Source organism: Oncorhynchus masou, chromosome 16, assembly GCF_036934945.1.
Source record: "Oncorhynchus masou masou isolate Uvic2021 chromosome 16, UVic_Omas_1.1, whole genome shotgun sequence".
Taxonomy (NCBI): domain Eukaryota; kingdom Metazoa; phylum Chordata; class Actinopteri; order Salmoniformes; family Salmonidae; genus Oncorhynchus; species Oncorhynchus masou.
In genome coordinates this window covers 7,886,174-7,905,930 of record NC_088227.1, presented here as the reverse complement: position 1 = coordinate 7,905,930, position 19,757 = coordinate 7,886,174, and the positions used below count along the sequence as shown (strand labels likewise).

Sequence of the window (19,757 nt, the reverse complement as noted above, 5' to 3'; positions counted from 1 at the left end):
AGAAGACCTATTCAGGATTTCATATCTGATAATCATACTTGTGATGTTCAGTCAGACACATCGGTAGGTGATCACGTTAAGTACCCAAGCATTCGTCTGTCCACAATCAAGTTAACCATGGCTAACGGTAAGTGAAATCTGCTAGCTCTGCTTAACGTTATTTGCTATGTTATTTACTAGTTCCTGTTTCGGGAACTATTTAACGCAACAAGTTAGCCTATAATACACTGAACTAAACAAATTGTCTTCGGTATTTTGCTATCCAGCTAAAAAAAAAGACAGCTTCTCTGAACGGAAGGGCAATGCGAAGTAGCTAGTTAGCCACCTGCTGAGTCCAGATACAACTAGCTAGGTGACTGTCTAAACTTATCCCCCGGCTATATAGATTGTTCTTGTAACGAATGCGAATCTCGTCAGTGGGTGTCCGTCCACACTGATTTTCGGTTCCTTGCCTCATTGTCTTACTTTCTGTGAACTTCACACTGTCATGAATCATTGTCCTCTCTCTACAGAGCCAGTGAGTGTGATGTTCAAGGTCTACTGTCTGTCAGTGATGACACTGGTGGCAGCAACTTACACCGTGGTATTACGATACACAAGGACAGTATCATCAACAGCTATGTACTTCTCTACAACAGCAGTATGCATCACGGAAGTTATTAAATTGTTCTTGAGCCTTGGGATGTTGACCAAGTAAGTATATCCAATGTACTACCGTTTTCATGACCGTACATGTTCCAAATGCACTTGGATAGCCTTTTTCCATTGGTCTCTGCCTTGAAGAAATACTGTAGAACACCCTTGTGTTGAGTATTTTGTTGAATGAATATAAATGTCCCAGTAGCTCAGCTTTTATACATGTTTGTCTTCATTTTCACCTTGCAGAGAAACTGGCAGCTTTGGCAGGTTAAAAGCGTCCATAGTTGAACATGTATTTTGGAGTCCAAAAGAGCTGCTGAAACTGAGTGTTCCTTCTGTGGTCTATGCAGTTCAGAATAACATGGCCTTTATTGCCTTGAGCAATCTTGATGCAGCTGTGTATCAGGTATAAACTACACATTTCTTGATTTCTGCAGAACATGTCACATTAAGGCTGGACGTACAGTACCAGTCAAAAGTTTGGATACACTTACTCATTCAAGGGTTTTTATTTTAAAAAGATTTTCTACATTGTAGAATTTATAGTGGAGACATCAAACTATGAAATAACACACATGGAATCACGTAGTAACCAAAAAAGTGTTACCCAAATCCAAATATTTTTTAGATTTTTCAAAGTAGCCACTCTTTGCCTTGATGACAGCTTATCACACTCTTGGCATTCTCACAACCAGCTTCATCTGGAATGCTTTTCCAACAGTCTTGAAGGAGTTCCCACATGCTGAGCACTTGTAGGCTGCTTTTCTTTGACCATGTGGTCAAAATTGTCCCAAACCATCTCAATTGGGTTGAGGTTGGGTGATTGTGGAGGCCAGATCATCTGATGCAGCACTCCATCACCCTCCTTCTTGGTCAAATAGCCCTACACAGCCTGGAGGTGTTGGGTCATTGTCCTGTTGGTCCCACTAAGCCCAAACCAGATGGGATGGCGTATTGCTGCAGAATGCTGTGGTAGCCATGCTGGTTAAGTGTGCCTTGAATTCTAAATAAATCACTGACAGTGTCACCAGCAAAGCACCATCACACCACCTCCTCCATGCTTGACGGTGGGAACGACACATGCGGAAATCATCCGTTCACCTACTCTGCGTCTCACTAAGACATGGTTGGAACCAAAAATGTCAAATTTGGACTCATCAGACCAAAGGACAGATTTCCACCAGTCTAATGACCATTGCTCGTGTTTCTTGGCCCAAGCAAGTCTCTTCTTATTGGTGTCCTTTAGTAGTGGTTAATTCGACCATGAAGGCCTGATTCACACAGTCTCCTCTGAACAGTTGATGTCTGTTACTTGAATTCTGAAACATTTATTTGAGCTGCAATCTCTGAGGCTGGCAACTCTAATGAACTTATCCTCTGCCGCAGAGGTAACTCTGGGTCTTTCTTTCCTATGGCGGCCTTCATGAGAGCCAATTTCATCGTAGCGCCTGGTTTTTGAGACTGCACTTGAAGAAGTTCTTGAAATGTTGCGTATTGACTGACTCATGTCTTAAAGTAATCTTCTCTTTGCTTATTTGAGCTGTTCTTGCCATTAATATGGACTTGGTCTTTTACCATATAGGGCTATCTTCTGTATACCACCCCTACCTGGTCACAACACAACTGATAGTTTTGATGTCTTCACTATTATTCTAAAATGTAGAAAATAGTAAAAATAAAGAAAAACCTTTTGAGTAGGTGTATCTAACCTTTTGCCTGGTACTGTATCTATACTTCCCTTCTGGCTCATATTCTCACTCTATCTTCCTTATCTAGGTGACCTATCAATTGAAGATCCCGTGCACAGCCTTGTGCATGGTCCTCATGCTGAACCGCTCTCTCAGCAGGCTGCAGTGGTTCTCAGTCTTTATGCTGTGTTTGGGCGTCACACTGGTCCAGTGGAAACCGGCAGAGGCCACTAAAGTCCAGGTACCCTTGGTGTTTTTGTTTTGGCTTTTTATTTAACATTTATTTATCCAGGAATTCCCATTTGAGGTCAGAATACCTATTTTACAAGGGAGACCTGGCCAATGGGCCTGTAAAGTGTATACTGGTTCGTTGCTGATGTTCTAATGGCTTGTTTACAACCCAAGTCTGAGGTTTGGAATTCTCTGCCTTGTCTATTTATTAAGAATCTTATACACTTTTCACATAGGATTTATGGAATGTTGCCTGTAAAAATGTTGTTGTTTTTTTAAAATTGGGGGCAGTGCAATGTTTATATGACCCCCTTTCAAAACAGGCCCATTTTTACCACATTACTGCCAGCATAAACCTTTTAAATACATCCAATGGCATGAATAGAATATCATATTTTGAGTTTAATTATGTTACTGGTCTGTGCATCCTATAAGCTACATGGCTGCCCCTTGCAAATTAAATCAATATTTTGTTCATTAAACAGACAAGACACATTAAGATTCCCTGTATGTGCTTTAGAAACCTTAGAAAATAAAATAGCAATTTATATTTTCCAAAGCATTGTGTTCACATATCAACCTTTTTGGATTTGCCAATACGCCGATCGAGCAAACTAATAGGTCTACACTTGATTTCTATTCTACTATTATAGCTGGAAACGGCAGATAAAAAAATGGAATATCTACGTACAGAGGCACATTATCAGCAACCATCACTCCTGTGTGCCAATGGCACTTTGTGCTAATTGATCATTAGAAAACCCTTTTGCAATTATGTTAGCACAGCTGAAAACTGTTGTTCTGGTTAAATCTGCTGTTTCCAGCTACAATAGTAATTTACAACATTAACAATGTCTACACTGTATTTCTGATCAATGTAATGCTATTTTAATGCACAAAATGTGCTTTTCTTTCAAAAACAAGGACATTTCTAAGTGACCCCAACCTTTGTGTGTGTGTACAAAGAAATGTCAATTGAAAAATGGTCAAACGAAATGAAGTGCAGCTACTTTCCAGTCTTTCCCGTTTCAGTTTGAAAAGGTTGTTAGATGTGTTGTTGGCCAGCTCCTCTGAACAACAGTGTCCTGAGGAGAGAGCACATTTTCTATGCCAGGAGAAATCACGCCTCATTAGCTCATTGTTATAGATGTCGAAATAAATGTCACTAGAAAACAGCTTAAACAACAAATGCAAATGCCATCACACTGTTATTCTGAATGCACTGTTTGACGCGACTGTAAATTAGCAGTAGTTGGCTAGCTAACAAGCAAGGGATAAGAACATTGCCAGACAGTAATGGAACATTTAGAACGAACGACTGGGTTGTGTCCAAAGATACAGAACAAAAAGACTGAACGGCTGGGTCGTGTCTTTGGCAAACGGACCGATAGAACGAACAACCAGCCAGCTTGGGTAGCAACCCTAGTTTTGTCAGGACTATATCTTGTGTAAGGATGAAATAGTATGAACAAGTTAATCAAAATATATTTTTAAATTAAACTATCAATCATTTTTTCAATATGTTGGAAAAAACCCGGTTTGCCAGCCATCGACTTTGTCTCGGGACTAACAACACCCGTGCCAATATATCCTCCAAACATTGGCTTCTCGGACATTCACTTAATTATACCATGGCATTGTTGAATACTTGTTTCTGATTGGCTTGAAGGACATTCTAGAGCATTTATTATTTCCCTCTAATGCACAGTATATTTGCATGGTAGAATTCAGTGGCTAAACATTATTGGCATTGTTGAATTTGATTTTCATAATAGCAAGCTAGTACTGATGGTTTTGTTAGCGGAACTAGCAAGTCTGTTTGTTTGACTACCAAGGCAACTACTGTCGCTATCTAGTGAACTTGCTAGCTACTTCAGTGGATGTTGAACACATTTCTAGCGGCAAATGTGTTACATCATAGCCATGGTATAAAAACGATAAGCAACTTGTTATCTGGAAAACAATGCAACTCCTTGGAAGGTGAGTTCCACTCCTCTAGACATCATGGAACACACCTTCAACTTGTTGTTGATTATCCCTTACACAATGCTGATTACTATAATGTGAAGCTGGGGAAGTTGATGCATTATCCCGTAATGTTTTCAATATTTCTGACCAATTTAAGATCAGCCTGATGTAAATATATTATAGCGATTGGATGGCGGGGAGTTTCAGTAAGCAGCCATTTGATACATGACTTTTTGCATTCGCCTACTTTATTCCAATATTTTCGTCATTCAGTGGTATTCAACCCCACAGTAATTCTTAATGGATTCATCCAGGTGTGGTTCAGAGAACAGCCCACCACTAAGCATGCACTATGTGAAGTGATGGGATGGTTACAGCCTAGTAATGGATGCTGCCTAGCAAATAAATGTCTCTATTTGTGAGTGCTATTATATGCAATATCAGTACTAGTTGCATTTACAAGTTGTCTATCATCGACTGATTTCAGCTTGTAGAATGACTGTGTTGTTTGAATGGAATATTGGCAGTTCATTTGCCAGTTCCTCTAAAACTGTCTGGCTAGTGCAGAAATGCATTATTTTATACTATACTGGCTGACCTTTATCATCTCATCATAAGAAGGTTCATGTCCATTCTAGTATTCTTAATTCTATGGTAGTTTGTGCCAATGCCGCTTCTGCATTACGGCTACGTTTCATACTAAGCCGTAGACAACTTTACCGCAATCATGAATTGGTCGGTTGGCGGAATTAAAAGTACAGGCTTTCCTTTGTTTACTGGCAATACCTTTTCAGATCTAAAGAAAAGCGTCAATAAGTTGGGGGCTAAATGTCTTGGTATGTACGGTGTATTCGATATGTTCTAATCTTTTTTTTTAGGTGGAGCAGAACCCATTTTTGGGGTTTATGGCCATTGCTGTGGCTGTGTTGTGCTCCGGGTTTGCAGGTAATCTTGCTTTATCTTCTATACCTTTTTTAATATTTTATGATGATGATAATGGCAGGTAATCTAATGGTGTCCCTTTTTGTGTGTTTGAGCAGGTGTGTACTTTGAGAAGGTCCTAAAGAGCTCAGACACATCCCTATGGGTGAGGAACATCCAGATGTACCTGTCTGGCATTGTGGTCACCCTCGCTGGAGTTTACATGACTGAGGGCGCTCAGGTCATGGAGAAAGGCTTCTTCTACGGTTACACGCCTTGGGTGTGCTTTGTAGTCTGTGAGTCAAAATTCAATATTGATACATGAACATATTCCTGATTTTCTACAATGCAAAAAAAAATGTCCTAACCTAAATGTGCGGAACATTGCATTTACATTTGGTATTTTCTTCTTCCAGTTTTGGCCAGTGTGGGTGGTTTGTACACATCAGTGGTGGTGAAGTACACAGACAATATCATGAAAGGCTTCTCTGCTGCAGCCGCCATCGTTCTCTCTACTGTGGCATCCGTCACTCTGTTTGGGCTACAGATAAGTGAGTCAAATCATTCACATCTTTGTGGGCATGGACTATCATAAGTTACTGTTCAGCCACTAGGCTTTTGTGTGGTCTCTGACACTCGAGTACTAATATAATTGTTTTTTTTTTCAGCCTTTGTGGCAAAGGTCATGGGGGGTACATTGCTACTAGCGCAATGATATGCTACCTGTTCCCATAAACTTCCAGTCATTAAGTCAACTACTATCCATTTGTGTGTCGTGGCAGAAATGTATCTTTATTTCTAAATTAATGAATATAGGGGAAACACTGATTAGAAGTGAAAAAATCTGAAAATATTTGAGTGAATTCATCAATAGTCCATGGCAGGTTTTCAGTAACCATTTTCCCTTTTCATGCAGCTGCTACCTTTGCTTGTGGAGCAATGCTGGTGTGTGTCTCCATATACCTTTATGGACTTCCGAAACAAGACACCACCAAGCTTCCAAGAGCAGACACAGACAAGGAGGCCAGGCAGAAACTGATCACTGTTTGAAGCCTGGGTCTGGAATAGCAAAGGTTTATGGTCTTTCCTGACCTCTGTGTTGGAGCTGCCCATGAGGCCCTCTTTCACACTGCGGTCTACTGTTGTCCCGTAAGAGCGTCGGCAAGGAACGTCAATCTAGATGAATCATTATATCAGTAATGATGGAGCATAAAGTAAGGGAAGTGTGGCGCTGAGGCAGAATGTATACATAGAAAATAAATACCATTTGGGTTTTTATTCCTTATTTTTTGTTTACTGTGGGACTGCTGTTTAGTAATGGACAACAATATTTTTGTTGAACCACTGTCAATGTCAACTACTCCACTATTGACAAAGTACCGAATGTATATACACAGCTGACAGAATCTCACCTGGGAGAGCATTTGCGGTGCATTCGGAAAGTATTCAAACCGCTTCCATTTTCCCACATTTTGTTACAGACTTATTGTAAAATTGATTCAATTATTTCTGTCTATACACAATACCCCATAATGACAAAGCGAAAACAGGTTTTTAGAAATGTTTGCAAATGTATTGAAAATAAAAAATCATACCTTATTTACATAAGTATTCAGACCCTTTGCTCAGGTGCATCCTGTTTCCATTGATCGTCCTTGATTTGGAGTCCACCTGTGGTCAATTAAATTGATTGTACATGATTTGGAAAGGCACACAGTTGACCGTGCATGTCAGAGCAAAAACCAAGCCATGAGGTTGAAGGAATTGTCCGTTGAGCTCTGAGACAGGATTGTAATCGAGAAACAGATCTGGGGAAGGGTACCCCCAAAAAAATCTGCCTCATTAAAAGTGGCCTCCATTCTTAAATGGAAGAAATTTGGAACGGCCTTCATGGTAGAGACGGAAGCCACTCCAGTAAAAGGCACCTGACAGCCCGCTTGTAGTTTTCCAAAGGGCACCTAAAGGACTCGGATGACGAGAAACAAGATTCTCTGGTCTGATGAGACCAAGATTGAACTCTTTGGCTTGAATGCCAAGCGCCACGTCTGGAGGAAACCTGGCACCATCCCTACAGTGAAGGATAGTGGTGGCAGCAACATGCTGTGAGGATGTTTTCAGAGGCAGGGAGACTAGTCAGGAGTGAGGGAAAGATGGAGTAAAATACAGAGAGATCATTGAAAACCTGCTCCAGAACACTCAGGATGTCTGACTGGGGCGAAGGTTCACCTTCCAACAGGACAATGACCCCAAGCACACATCCAAGACAGGAATGGCTTCGGAACAAGTCAATGTCCGAGTGGCTTTTATAAATTTGCAAAAAATTCAGAAAAAGTTTTTGCTTTGTCATTATGGGATATTGTGTGTAGATAGAATTTGTTTTACATTTTAGAATTTGTTTTACATTTTAGAATAAGGCTGTAACAATGTGGAAAAAGTTAAGGGGTCTGAATACTTCGAGAATGCACTAACTGCCTGTACAGTTACATGTTAAGTCATGTTATTGGTGTGGCTGTCTTTGTCCATGTATATACTGAATACAAAAATATAAACGGAACATAGTGTTGGTCCCATTTTTCATGAGCTGAAATAAGAGCACACTTTCCATATTCAAAGCTTTTCTCATTTTGTGCACAAATTTGTTTACATCCATAGTGTTCATTTCTCCTTTGCCAAGATAATCCATCCACTTGCTAGGTGTATCATATCAAGAAGCTGATTAAACAGCATGACCATTACACAGGTGCACCTTGTGCCTGGGACAAAAGGCCCCTCTAAAATGTGCAGTTTCGCCACAGATGTCTCAAGTTGAGGGATCATGCATATGGCATGCTGACTGCAGGAATGTCCACCAGAGCTGTTGGCAGATAATGTTCATTTCTCCAAAGTTTTAGAATTTGGCAGTACATCCAACTGGCCTCAACCGTAGACCACGCCAGCCCAGGACCTTCACATCCGGCTTCTTCACAAGCTAGGTTGCATCCCTGAAAACCGGATGCATCCGCTTGTGCATAAAAATTGAAGATCACTTGTAATTCTGATTAGTAAGCAACTGAGTTACTGCAAACATTAAGGCAGCATTTCCCAAACTTGGTCCTCGGGACCCCAAAGAGTGCACGTTTTGTTTTTTTTGTCCACTACACAGCTGATTCAAATGATCAAAGCTTGATTCGTTGGTTATTTAAAAACCCCTTGGGGTCCCGAGGACAGAGTTTGGGAAACGCCGCCTTAATGTGTGCAGTAACTCCGCTGCTTACGATAAGAATCTGCCGTTGCTGATGTGATGACGTTGATAGTTAGTGTTGAGTAGATGCAAATAATTAGAAAACCCTGCATTAAGTGGTTGGGCAACAAGGAACACAGGTAGGACAGGCTGTCAAACAACTTTTGCATATTGAGGATTACAGTAAGTTTAGTACAGAGAAATGCTCGGAGGGATCGTCTGTTGTAGGCCTTGCTGTAACAGTGTGGAATGCACAGTGTGGTTGGATTGACAGCAGCATAGTTGCAAAACGAGATCTGTCAGGAATATATCATCAGATATTTGGCCAGTTCCCTAACCTGTCAAAGCAAAGACCATTGGATTTGATGCAACCAGAAACCAGTCATTTATCATGTGGAAGTGTTAATCAAGACATTTATTTACATTAATTCAATAACAGTTACATACACAGGAACATTGATCAAGCAGGCGTTGATTGGTCACATTTTCTCGACTGGTGTGATGCCTAATATTTTCATGCCGTTGGCCAAAACCGTGCAGACACCACTGAAGAGCCGCAGCCTAGCCTATCGACGAGGATGAACAAGTGATCTGAATCATCATCTCAACGGTTTACATCATGAACATGTTCCTTATCAAAGGACGGTACTAAAACCTGTTAGCAAATGGTCAAAAGTAGATTTGTAATCTATATGGCTATGCCTGTATAAAATACATTTTCCAAGGTAAGGCCATTCACAATTAATGGATAGCATTGAATCTAAATACACCAGGCTCTAAATGCATCCATTGACTGAAATGACACTTATGCACATTGTGGAATTTCCTACCTTGGGTCTCAGGCTATTTGTATTGAATAAGATATATGAGCAAATGATCAGTGTTTACCTACCTGTGCAACAGCTTGAGGGCTTCCCTTCACTGGCAGCTCCCTGTGTGCTGACGCAGCCAGGTGACTAGCCAGGCAGGAGAACAAAGACATTTTATGATTAGGTAATATAATATAATCATGTCCACACTGCCTGGATGTCAGACATTAAACACCCTGCTCCTTACCTCAGTGTCATAAGGAAGTTGACAAGATGTTTTGGCTGCAGATCCTGTACAGACTGGTATAGAACTTCGTCATAGCTGAAAGTAGATAGTGAATGATGTAGGATAAATATTTTCATCACAATGGAAAACCGCATGTTCGGGTGTGACTGCATTTATTTAGCTACACTAACCGTTTCATCTGTGAGTACCCCACCTACACATGCTTACATTCCTATATGATGTAATCAAATGCAACAGGAATGAGAGCAGGTTATTTAATTGGCTTCCAGTACACAGTAATTAGGGCTCAGAATAGTTCCTGGTTAGGGAACCATCCAGGCCCAACAATTAATCAGTGAAGAGTAAGCCTGACCATTCTCCTATGTGTTGGGTTAGAGGGCATTCGCTTACCGAAGGAGGTGCTGGAGTATCGAAACACTCCTCTGATCTAGAAGAAGTGACGGGTCAAAGGCACCTTCCTCTCCGTCGCCATACCGATGTATTAAACTGAAATGACGACAGTTGGTGAGAAGTCAGACAATGAGTTGCTTAATCAAGAGTCAGTTCATGTATTGTACTAACGTTCTATATTATTGAAAGTCCTGCAGTTTGTGAAATGATGAATGCTTCCCCATCACTCACCTACAGAGTCTGGCATGTGTGTACTGTAGAAACACCCCTGTATCACCTTGGGCCTGGAGGATCCTGTCCCAGTCAAACTTGTAGTCTGATCCTAGAGGCCCTTTAAAGTCCTGAGACGAGAAAGACAAAACAGGGTCATGCCTGAGCATAACCTGGAGCAATCTTCCATTGTTTTCATGCTTCAATAACCTATTTCCAAAGACACAGCTGTCACTACACCTACAGACCCACAGTGTTCTTAACCTTTGTTTGCCCTTCGTTTCATACAGCAGGTAGGTAAGTTTGAAGAATAGGATGTTTGGTTGGTATGTCATATTCTTTAAGGTTGGGCCAAATTTGTTCACCTGAACTATGAGTGCGCTGATCCCCACTTTCTCAGCTGTGTCTTCTGGATACACCATTTCCTTGGTGGCTGAGGAGATAAAGAATGTTAACTGACAGATTATTAATGACTAATAACTATACACCTAGGCTGAATCCCAAATGGCAACCTATTCCCCGCATAGGGCACTATTTTTGACCAGAGCCCTATGTCACCTGGCAAAGGTAGTGCACTATATAGGAAATAGGGCGTAATGGGAATATTTAAGATGAATAAAGTTTGTATTCAGTTTAGAGTGGTACATAGTTTAGCATATTCATATATTTTCCCTTTCTGTAATACACATGATTTACAGTGTTCTGCTTGTGACACTCGGGTTGATGGTCACTAGACTCAATACAGTATGTTATGGATTCAACTCATATCTGTTGATAGTGATTGAGGTACAAGGACTCACTGAATATTTTGGTATTCTGTGAAACGTTGTGCGATTCTTTAGCAGCTGAGGAAGTCATGCCTTTTGTTTTGACTTCCTACAAGCCTATTGGGCTGGTGTTTACAGAACAGTTACTTATGGTACTGTATAATGAAGGCCAAATAGACATTTTCTCTGCCTCTGTGCTGGGTGGCATCTCCCTGTTGCAACTTGTAATACATTTTTGATTGACTTTTATCTGGGGCTGCCCTTCTTTTGTTCACCTGGAAATTCCTATTACTTAGGGTTTCATTTGGGACGCTGCCAAAAATCTCTATAATGAATCCCATGTCGTGTCCTTACTCTTGGACTGGCTCATGTTCCTGAGCATCCTAGCCCGGGCTTCATCCAGGACGTCTTCCAGGAAAACCACCTCTCCTAGCCTCGTCTTCATACCCTGCACCAGGCCAAACGGCACATGCTGGCACCTGCAGCCAAACAGATAAAACAATACCTACATAGAAACATCCTCTCACTGTCAACTGTGTTTATTTTCAGAAAACTTAACATGTGTAAATATTTATGTGAACATAACAAGATTCAACAACTGAGACATAAACTGAACAAGTTCCACAGGCATGTGACTAACAGAAATTGAATGTGTCCCTGAACAAAAGGGTGGGTCAAAATCAAAAGTAACAGTCAGTATCTGGTGTGGCCACCAGCTGCAGTAAGTACTGTAGTGCATCTCCTCCTCATGGACTGCACCAGATTTGCCAGTTCTTGCTGTGAGATGTTACCCCACTCTTCCACCAAGACACGTGCAAGTTCCCAGACATTTCTGGGGGAATGGCCCTAGCCCTCACCCTCTGATCCAACAGGTCCAGACGTGCTCAATGGGATTGAGATCTGGCCTCTTTGCTGGCCACTGACATTCCTGTCTTGCAGGAAATCATGCACATAACAAGCAGTATGACTGGTGGCATTGTCATGCTGGAGGGTCATGTTGGGATGAGCCTGCAGGAAGGGTACCACTGTAGCTGACAGCGTTGATATTGCCTGCAATGACAACAAGCTCAGTCCGATGATGCTGTGACACACCGTCCCAGACCATGACGGACCCTCCAAATCGATCCCTGTCCAGAGTACAGGCCTCGGTGTAACGCTCATTCCTTCGACAATAAACGCAAATCTGACCATCAACCCTGGTGAGACAAAACCGCAACAGTGAAGAGCACGTTTTGCCAGTCCTGTTTGGTCCAGTGAAGGTGGGTTTATGCCCATAGGCGACGTTGTTGCCGGTTATGTTTGGTGAGGACCTGCCTTACAACAGGCCAAAAAGCCCTCAGTCCAGGCTCTCTCAGCCTATTGCGGACAGTCTGAGCACTCATGGAGGGATTGTGCGTTCCTGGTGTAACTTGGGCAGTTGTTGTTGCCATCCTGTACCTGTCCTGCAGATGTGATGTTCGGATGTACCGATGCTGTGCAGGTGTTGTTTCACGTGGTCTGCCACTGCGAGGACGATCAGCTGTCACTCCTGTCTTCCTGTAGCGCTGTCTTAGGCATCTCACAGTACGGACCTTGCAATATATGAGAACTGTAGTTCTCATGCCTCCTTGCAGCCTGCCTAAGGCACTTTCACGCAGATGAGCAGGGACCCCGAGAATCTTTCTTTTGGTGTTTTTCAGAGTAAGTAGAAAGGCCTCTTTAGTGTCCTAAGTTTTCATAACTGTGACCTTAATTGCCTACCGTCTGAAAGCTGTTAGTTTCTTAACAAGCGTTCCACAGGTGCATGTTCATTAATTGTTTATGGTTAATTGAACAAGCATGGGAAGCAGTATTTAAACCCTTTACAATGAAGATCTGTGAAGTTATTTGGATTTTTACGAATTATCTTTGAAAGACAGGGTCCTGAAAAATGGACGTTTCTTTTTTTGCTGAGTTTACATAAATATAACATAGGATAAACATAACGGATAAAACAACTGCATAACAGTGCGGGGGGACACACCAAACCATAAAACCAAATAGATTTAGTATGGGATTATGTGTAGAAACAAATCGATTGTTTGTATTGTGACAGCTGTGTACACAGCGTTACCTCTCAGCCCACGAGTGGCCCATAGCCAAGAGGATCTGGAACAGCTGCTGGAAATGAATCCCTTGACTTTTGTCTGTCTTCACAAAGAAACAAATGATAATATGTTTAGATAAAAGTTCATATAACACTGCTTTTTGTAGCCATTGCTGAGTGTTAGAGCAGTTTGGCCGAATGCTTACCACATAGATCATCTCGTCGAAATTGTACCTTTCCTTTCGATCTATGGCTGCAGCAAGATCTCTGGAAAGACACAACAAGACAGAAATGATAATCAAGACTCACGTGTCACTTGATAATTACTAATGTATTGCACACCAGTCAACAACACTGTCAACCTTCTAAAGCAGCACAGACCTGGTGATATAGAGAGATGTCCCATCACTGCGTAGTACTGTGGAGTAGCTGGACATGTCTCCAGCTGAAGAGAGATCCACCACGCCTGTCCCCTTCCTGTTAACATATATATATATATATACATACATACATACATACATACATACACACTGCTCAAAAAAATTAAGGGAACACTTAAACAACACAATGTAACTCCAAGTCAATCACACTTCTGTGAAATCAAACTGTCTTTTTCAAATCAAAATGAGGGCCCGACGTCCACAGGTGGGGGTTGTGCTTACAGCCCAACACCGTGCAGGACGTTTGGAATTTGCCAGAGAACACCAAGATTGGCAAATCCGCCCTGTGCTCTTCACAGATGAAAGCAGGTTCACACTGAGCACGTGACAGAGTCTGGAGATGCCGTGGAGAACGTTCTGCTGCCTGCAACATCCTCCAGCATGACCGCTTTGGCAGTGGGTCAGTCATGGTGTGGGGTGCATTTCTTTGGGGGACAGCACAGACATCCATGTGCTCGTCAGAGGTAGCCTGACTGCCATTAGGTACCGAGATGAGATCCTCAGACTCCTTGTGAGACCATATGCTGGTGCGGTTGGCCCTGGGTTCCTCTTAATGCAAGACAATGCTAGACCTCATGTGGCTGGAGTGTGTCAGCAGTTCCTGCAAGAGGAAGGCATTGATACTATGGACTGGCCCGCCCGTTCCCCAGACCTGAATCCATTTGAGCACATCTGGGACATCATGTCTTGCTCCATCCACCAACGCCACGTTGCACCACAGGCTGTCCAGGAGTTGGCGGATGCTTTGGTCCAGGTCTGGGAGGAGATCCCTCAGGAGACCATCCGCCACCTCATCAGGAGCATGCCCAGGCGTTGTAGGGAGGTCATACAGGCACGTGGAGGCCACACACACACACACTACTGAGCCTCATTTTGACTTGTTTTAAGGACAATACATCAAAGTTGGATCAGCCTGTAGTGTGGTTTTCCACTTTAATTTTGAGTGTGACTCCAAATCCAGACCTCCATGGGTTGATAAATTTGTGTGTGATTTTGTTGTCAGCACATTCAACTATGTAAAGAAAAAAGTATTTAATAAAAATATTTCATTCATTCAGATCTAGGATGTGTTATTTTAGTGTTTCCTTTATTTTTTGAGCAGTGTATATACACACACACACATCACTTTTGTTTGTTAATTGGACACTCTTATTCTACATATACTATCACTGTTACCTGTGATCAATGCACACTTTTGTTTTATTTCTTATTAATTTCTACATACTTACCTATAAATAATCCATAGATTATTTCTCTACTTAATTTAACACGTAGTAGTACTATATGTTGGGTGGGAATGTTTACTTAAAGGTATGTGGTGACAGTTTGCTTAGTGTATGACATTTACCCAGACTTTTTACACAATGCTCTTTCATAACTCATAACTCAGGATGTTTGCTTCCATGACATACTCTGTGGTTTTCAGCAGGCCTCGTCTCTGTAGCTGCTGCACCACCTCCTGGGCTTGTTGTTGGTGAAAAGACTCTCCAGAGTAGATGTCAAAGTGAACCCCTAAGCGCTGAGAAACAGAAACACATTGCATCAATATTGACATCTGATAACAAAACTGTGTGTTACAAAGGCGCTGACGTCTTGTGCACTTCCCTGGAATGACAACCCTGTCTGAGTCCATGTTAGGCAGTGGATGGGCATCAATACAAACAGGTTTTGCTTGAGTAGTGTACATTACTGTTTTCATTTAATAAAACAGTTTAGGCAAAAGTTTAGTCCTACAAAAGCCTTTTGGCTAGTTGGTCAGAGGTGTGCGGGCCGGGTCAATACCTTATAGACTTGTTGGTACTCCTCCACTGTGATCTCTCTAAACTGTTTCCATAGTAACAAGGCCTGGTGTTCCTGCTGTTCCAGCTGTCTAAAGAACTCTCTGGCCGCCTGTCCTATGACCTCATTGTTCTCCGCCTCCTTGTTCACCTGAACGTAAACCTACAGGACATGTATACACACAAACAAACTTGTAAGGGAAGGCCGCCAAAGACGTGTTCACACCTGCTGACATGACTGTATAAAAAAACACAACACAAGAGGGCAGTGGTTCAAGTTCTCTCTCAGAACTACTATGATTCTCACAACTTACATCAAATAGGTGTTGTAAGGGATTCTTTTTCAATTTCTCCTGACACCCAAAGAGCTGAAAGCCAGCTCCCAGCAAACCTAAAATCCACAGGCAAAAAAGAGGTTATGGAAACCTGGTCCCATTTCCCAAGGCAATGGTTTACTATACCTTGCAGCAGAAACGATCATTCTTATTTTCAAAAAGTAATCAAATCACATATAGATTTATATTGCTTAAAGATAGACTCAGTGATATGACGTAGGTGCCCAAAGTAAAATCCCCCAAAGGAAGTTGAAGCTCGTTTACTGCATTTGTAAACAATTTATACTCTAAAATGATATTTTGGAGAAAAATAAATAAAAAAACTCAGCCATTAATTATCACCACAATATTAGGTTTAAAGGTCTTTGGAACGGCATATACAATGTCAACCACTACTCAACCTCCTCATAAATTGACTCAACTGAGGAAAGGCGCATATATTCCAATGTAAAATAGATGCATAATACAACCTATCAAGTCACATCAAGGCCAATTTTTTTTACACTAAAGGATCGCATGCATCCATCATTCCATTTGCAAAATAATGCAAGATAGGTTACTACTCCTAATGTGATTGCATAGTCATAATTTAGGCTAATAATAAACCTCAGTTCAGAACAGCGCATGCCTGAGCACACAGTGAGTAGGCCTAATTAGAGATGTTTCTTTGCATGGGAAGAATTTGGCATTTTAGAAACACATTTCATGCAATTTTACTACACTTTAAATGACTGGAGACAATCAACATGTTTTTAATACGACACAAATTAGCAGCTCACTCTGCTGATACTGACAAGCAGATCAGTAAATACGACCTTGTCTTGAATGCAACCATCTAACATAGATCTACGAAAACAAAAGACACAAATTGTACAATATGACGTCCATCTAGTGGGGAGGAAATGATTGTCCCCAGGTGTACTGATCCAATAATAAAAGACAGATGTGTGTGACGTTGTGGGAGCGAAGTCTTGCATCTCACGCGTCGCAGTATCTGCTTTGATGCTCACAGCAACGTCATTTCACTGAGTCTACCTTTACAGCTTCTCAGTGTAATTCTTTACTCTCTTCTTCTCTGCTTTACTCACCAAACTGCATGCCCCAATCTCCTAGGTAATTCACTCTAATGACATTATTTCCCAAGGATTCTTTCAGGTTGGCAATGAAGTTACCTAAAAAATAACATTGTGCATTTTTCAGTCACAATAGATACAATATTTCAAACACATCCTGAATTTAGCCTGAGGTAAGGAACAATATCAAAAATTAAATCTGCCCTCTCCTGGTACGTTAAAGAACTTCAACTGAGTCTCACCAATAATGGTGGAACGCAGATGTCCAGCGTGAAACTTCTTGGCAATATTTGGAGAACTGTAAGAAAAACAAAAGGGAAATATTGTCAATAAATTCATAAAAAGAAGGTAGCTATTTCTTTAGAGCTTGCCTCTTAACACTTTGCCTCAACATCCTAGACTCTGAAACAATACAAAAGAATGGAAGTTTGAGGAGAACATATTTCAATACCTAAACTCCACCACAGTTGTTCCTTTTTTGAGGCCATCGAAAAGTTCACTTTTCACACCAAATTTGTGACGTTCTTGGCACAACTGCTCTAAAACTTTCTGAAACAAAACAAAAACAAATGTGTAGACTTTCCAGATGGTTCTTGTTCATTTATTATATACATTCTATTTCTACACTCTGGTTGATAAAAATATTTCAACCAGAGTGTGCAGTTTTCCGACTGACATGATCAAAATGAAAAGAGAAGGGAAAAAGGCATATTCACCTGTACTAACAGATTCCGACTAACTCTAAAGTGTATCACTCCCCGTCCAGCAAATATTTCTTCCACCACACTGTCTTGCTTTAACTGAAAGGAAATAGCATGCAATGTAATTCTGACAGGAGGGTGAAATCTAAATATCAGCAAAGTGTGAGTATGTGACTGACCACTAAACGTTTCAGGGTGAAGTTTCCCCTAGGTAACGATTTAGGATCAGTTTCTCCTCCCCCAATCAAACCCTTACCAATTAGTGTGGAAAATGTTAACCTGACCCAAGATCTGCATCTAGACTACAACACTATTGGTCCCACCTGACTGGCCAGAGCCTCTGTCTGTGCCTGGAGGTCTCCATTAGTTGGCAGGATCCCATTCCTCAGCAGAGTGTTGATGGACAGCCGGAAATCTGGGGATTGCCTGAGATGAACAATATCAGAAGATTTATTGAGAAACATGGTGCCTGTGTAGTGATAATCATGTTTGATTGAGGGATCTGTAAGTACCAGACTAGGACTGAGACTTCATTCAGTAGATCTCTCTCCCTCTCTCACACACACTGGTGTAAAGTACTTATGTAAAAATACTTTAAAATACTACTTAAGTATTTTGGGGGGGTATCTGTACTTTACTATTTATGTGTTTTACGACTTTTACTCTACTACATTCCTCAAGACAATAATGTACTTTTACTCCATACATTTTTCCTGACACCCAAAAGTACTAGTTACATCTTGAATGCTAAGCAGGACAGAACATTTAGGTCCCTCGTTTGTAAATTATGTCTGAGTGTTGGAGTGTGCCCCTGGCCATCTGTAAAATAATAAAACAAGAACATGTTACTGTCTGGTTTACTTAAAACAAGGAATGTGAAATTATTCATCCTTGTATTTTTTAAATACTTAAGAATATTTTAGCAATTACATTTACTTTTTAATACTTAAGTATAGTTAAAACCAGATACTTTTATTCAAGTAGTGTGTGACTTCCATTTTTACTTGAGGCATTTTCTATTAAGGCATCTTTACTTTTACTCAGGTATGACAATTGGGTATTTTTCCACCACTGCACACTCACACTTAACTGTTTTTTGGAGACTGGGATAGCACAGAGAGCTGAAATGAAGGCATCTTCAGACCGCCCCAAAGCCCTTGAGAGCTAAACCAAGAGAGGTCAAATATGAAAACTGCAATACACATTGTTGTTGTGTCAATTGAACCCCATAGCATAGATTATTGGTATGTTTTGAAGTCATGATTACCTACATTGACCAGCTTGAAATATTCAGAATACTCCGCTATCAATGTTAATTGGCCGATATAAATTTAAACAAACCGAAGGCATCTTGGTAAGAATAATGACAGGCACAAGCATGCGGATACTATTTGCTAACATTACGCACGAAATGAAACCCCACATAGCTAACGTTATCTAACTACACAAATTATACAAAACACATGCACTACCTTCGATGCAATACTTCTTCTGAAATAACAAGCCATGTGCATACGTCGACATCAATGCCGTGTTTTCATAAATTACATTCAATGGTCATAAAATAGATTATTCCATATCACATTCATGAGTGCTTTTGCAGCTGATGACATTCAAACACTCATTTCCTGCTTAAGTGATCTTTGAACTCAACCTCACACGTTTCATCCAATCGTAGTGGTGTATTTGCCGACTACGTCATAGAAGAGTGGGCACGTTCGATTTCCACTTCGACGCTCTCTGGCGTCACACAGACTGTGATACCAAAATGAAATATGCTCTTGCAAATAATGATATATTTATGCAGTACTAACTTTTTCATTTATTTTGTATTCATAGTGATACATTTTCTTAAATGAATTGGCTTAAATAGGTCAGATATGTTCCAATACCATAGAATAAGAATTAAGAACATGTATATTTCTAAAGTCAATAATACACCTGATACTGTAACCACACAATTGCTGAGAGCAGTGATTATTTGACCAGTAAGTAATAACTCAACAGATAAAACAGACCTTTCAGGGTAGCCTATCAGTGTTTTATGTTTGAGAACATGAAGTCATAGGCTTCATGTTCCTTCCGCTAACTAGGTTTCCATCCAACCTTTTTATACAAGTACATGTTGGATAACAAAATGTCATGACAGGCCTGACAAACAAATGTGTCAGTAAAATTTCAAAAAATCTAAATATGCTGGACAAGGTGGGATATTTGTGTGTTGGTAAAATGTGAGAAATTTTAATGGAGCGCTTTTATTGATATAATAAATCAT

General features: G+C 40.9%; 2 protein-coding genes across 2 annotated transcripts; one reads left to right on the top strand and one right to left on the bottom strand.

The window, feature by feature from the left end:
• Positions 1 to 9: 9 nt before the first annotated feature.
• Positions 10 to 8,001, top strand: slc35a1 (solute carrier family 35 member A1). Its single transcript, XM_064990634.1, has 8 exons — positions 10 to 127; positions 513 to 693; positions 886 to 1,045; positions 2,416 to 2,568; positions 5,405 to 5,471; positions 5,567 to 5,743; positions 5,864 to 5,998; positions 6,364 to 8,001. Exons 1-8 carry the CDS (start codon positions 118 to 120, stop codon positions 6,495 to 6,497), a joined length of 1,017 nt encoding a protein of 338 aa, XP_064846706.1. The 5' UTR covers positions 10 to 117; the 3' UTR covers positions 6,498 to 8,001.
• Positions 8,002 to 9,064: 1,063 nt separating this feature from the next.
• On the bottom strand, positions 9,065 to 19,105 carry rars2 (arginyl-tRNA synthetase 2, mitochondrial). Its single transcript, XM_064990633.1, has 20 exons — positions 18,955 to 19,105; positions 18,573 to 18,646; positions 17,806 to 17,908; positions 17,498 to 17,581; positions 17,233 to 17,330; positions 17,024 to 17,079; positions 16,797 to 16,880; positions 15,688 to 15,764; positions 15,378 to 15,536; positions 15,008 to 15,114; positions 13,537 to 13,632; positions 13,362 to 13,422; positions 13,183 to 13,259; positions 11,445 to 11,569; positions 10,689 to 10,756; positions 10,345 to 10,454; positions 10,114 to 10,209; positions 9,724 to 9,798; positions 9,560 to 9,623; positions 9,065 to 9,233 (listed from the first exon to the last, which is right to left on the bottom strand). The coding sequence occupies exons 1-20, from the start codon at positions 18,994 to 18,996 to the stop codon at positions 9,147 to 9,149; spliced, it is 1,743 nt and encodes a 580-aa protein (XP_064846705.1). The 5' UTR covers positions 18,997 to 19,105; the 3' UTR covers positions 9,065 to 9,146.
• Positions 19,106 to 19,757: the final 652 nt, after the last annotated feature.

Bases quoted from the DNA above. Each gene is read 5' to 3' on its own strand.
- slc35a1 (XM_064990634.1), top strand. The intron at 694-885 runs GTAAGTATATCC...TTCACCTTGCAG, and splicing joins AGCCTTGGGATGTTGACCAA to AGAAACTGGCAGCTTTGGCA. The intron at 5,472-5,566 runs GTAATCTTGCTT...GTGTTTGAGCAG, and splicing joins GTTGTGCTCCGGGTTTGCAG to GTGTGTACTTTGAGAAGGTC.
- rars2 (XM_064990633.1), bottom strand. From the start codon at position 18,996: ATGCACATGGCTTGTTATTTCAGAAGAAGTATTGCATCGAAG. The intron at 11,570-13,182 runs GTAACGCTGTGT...GTTTGGCTGCAG, and splicing joins GGCCACTCGTGGGCTGAGAG to GTGCCAGCATGTGCCGTTTG. The intron at 9,234-9,559 runs GTAGGTAAACAC...CCTCGTCGATAG, and splicing joins GCCCTCAAGCTGTTGCACAG to GCTAGGCTGCGGCTCTTCAG.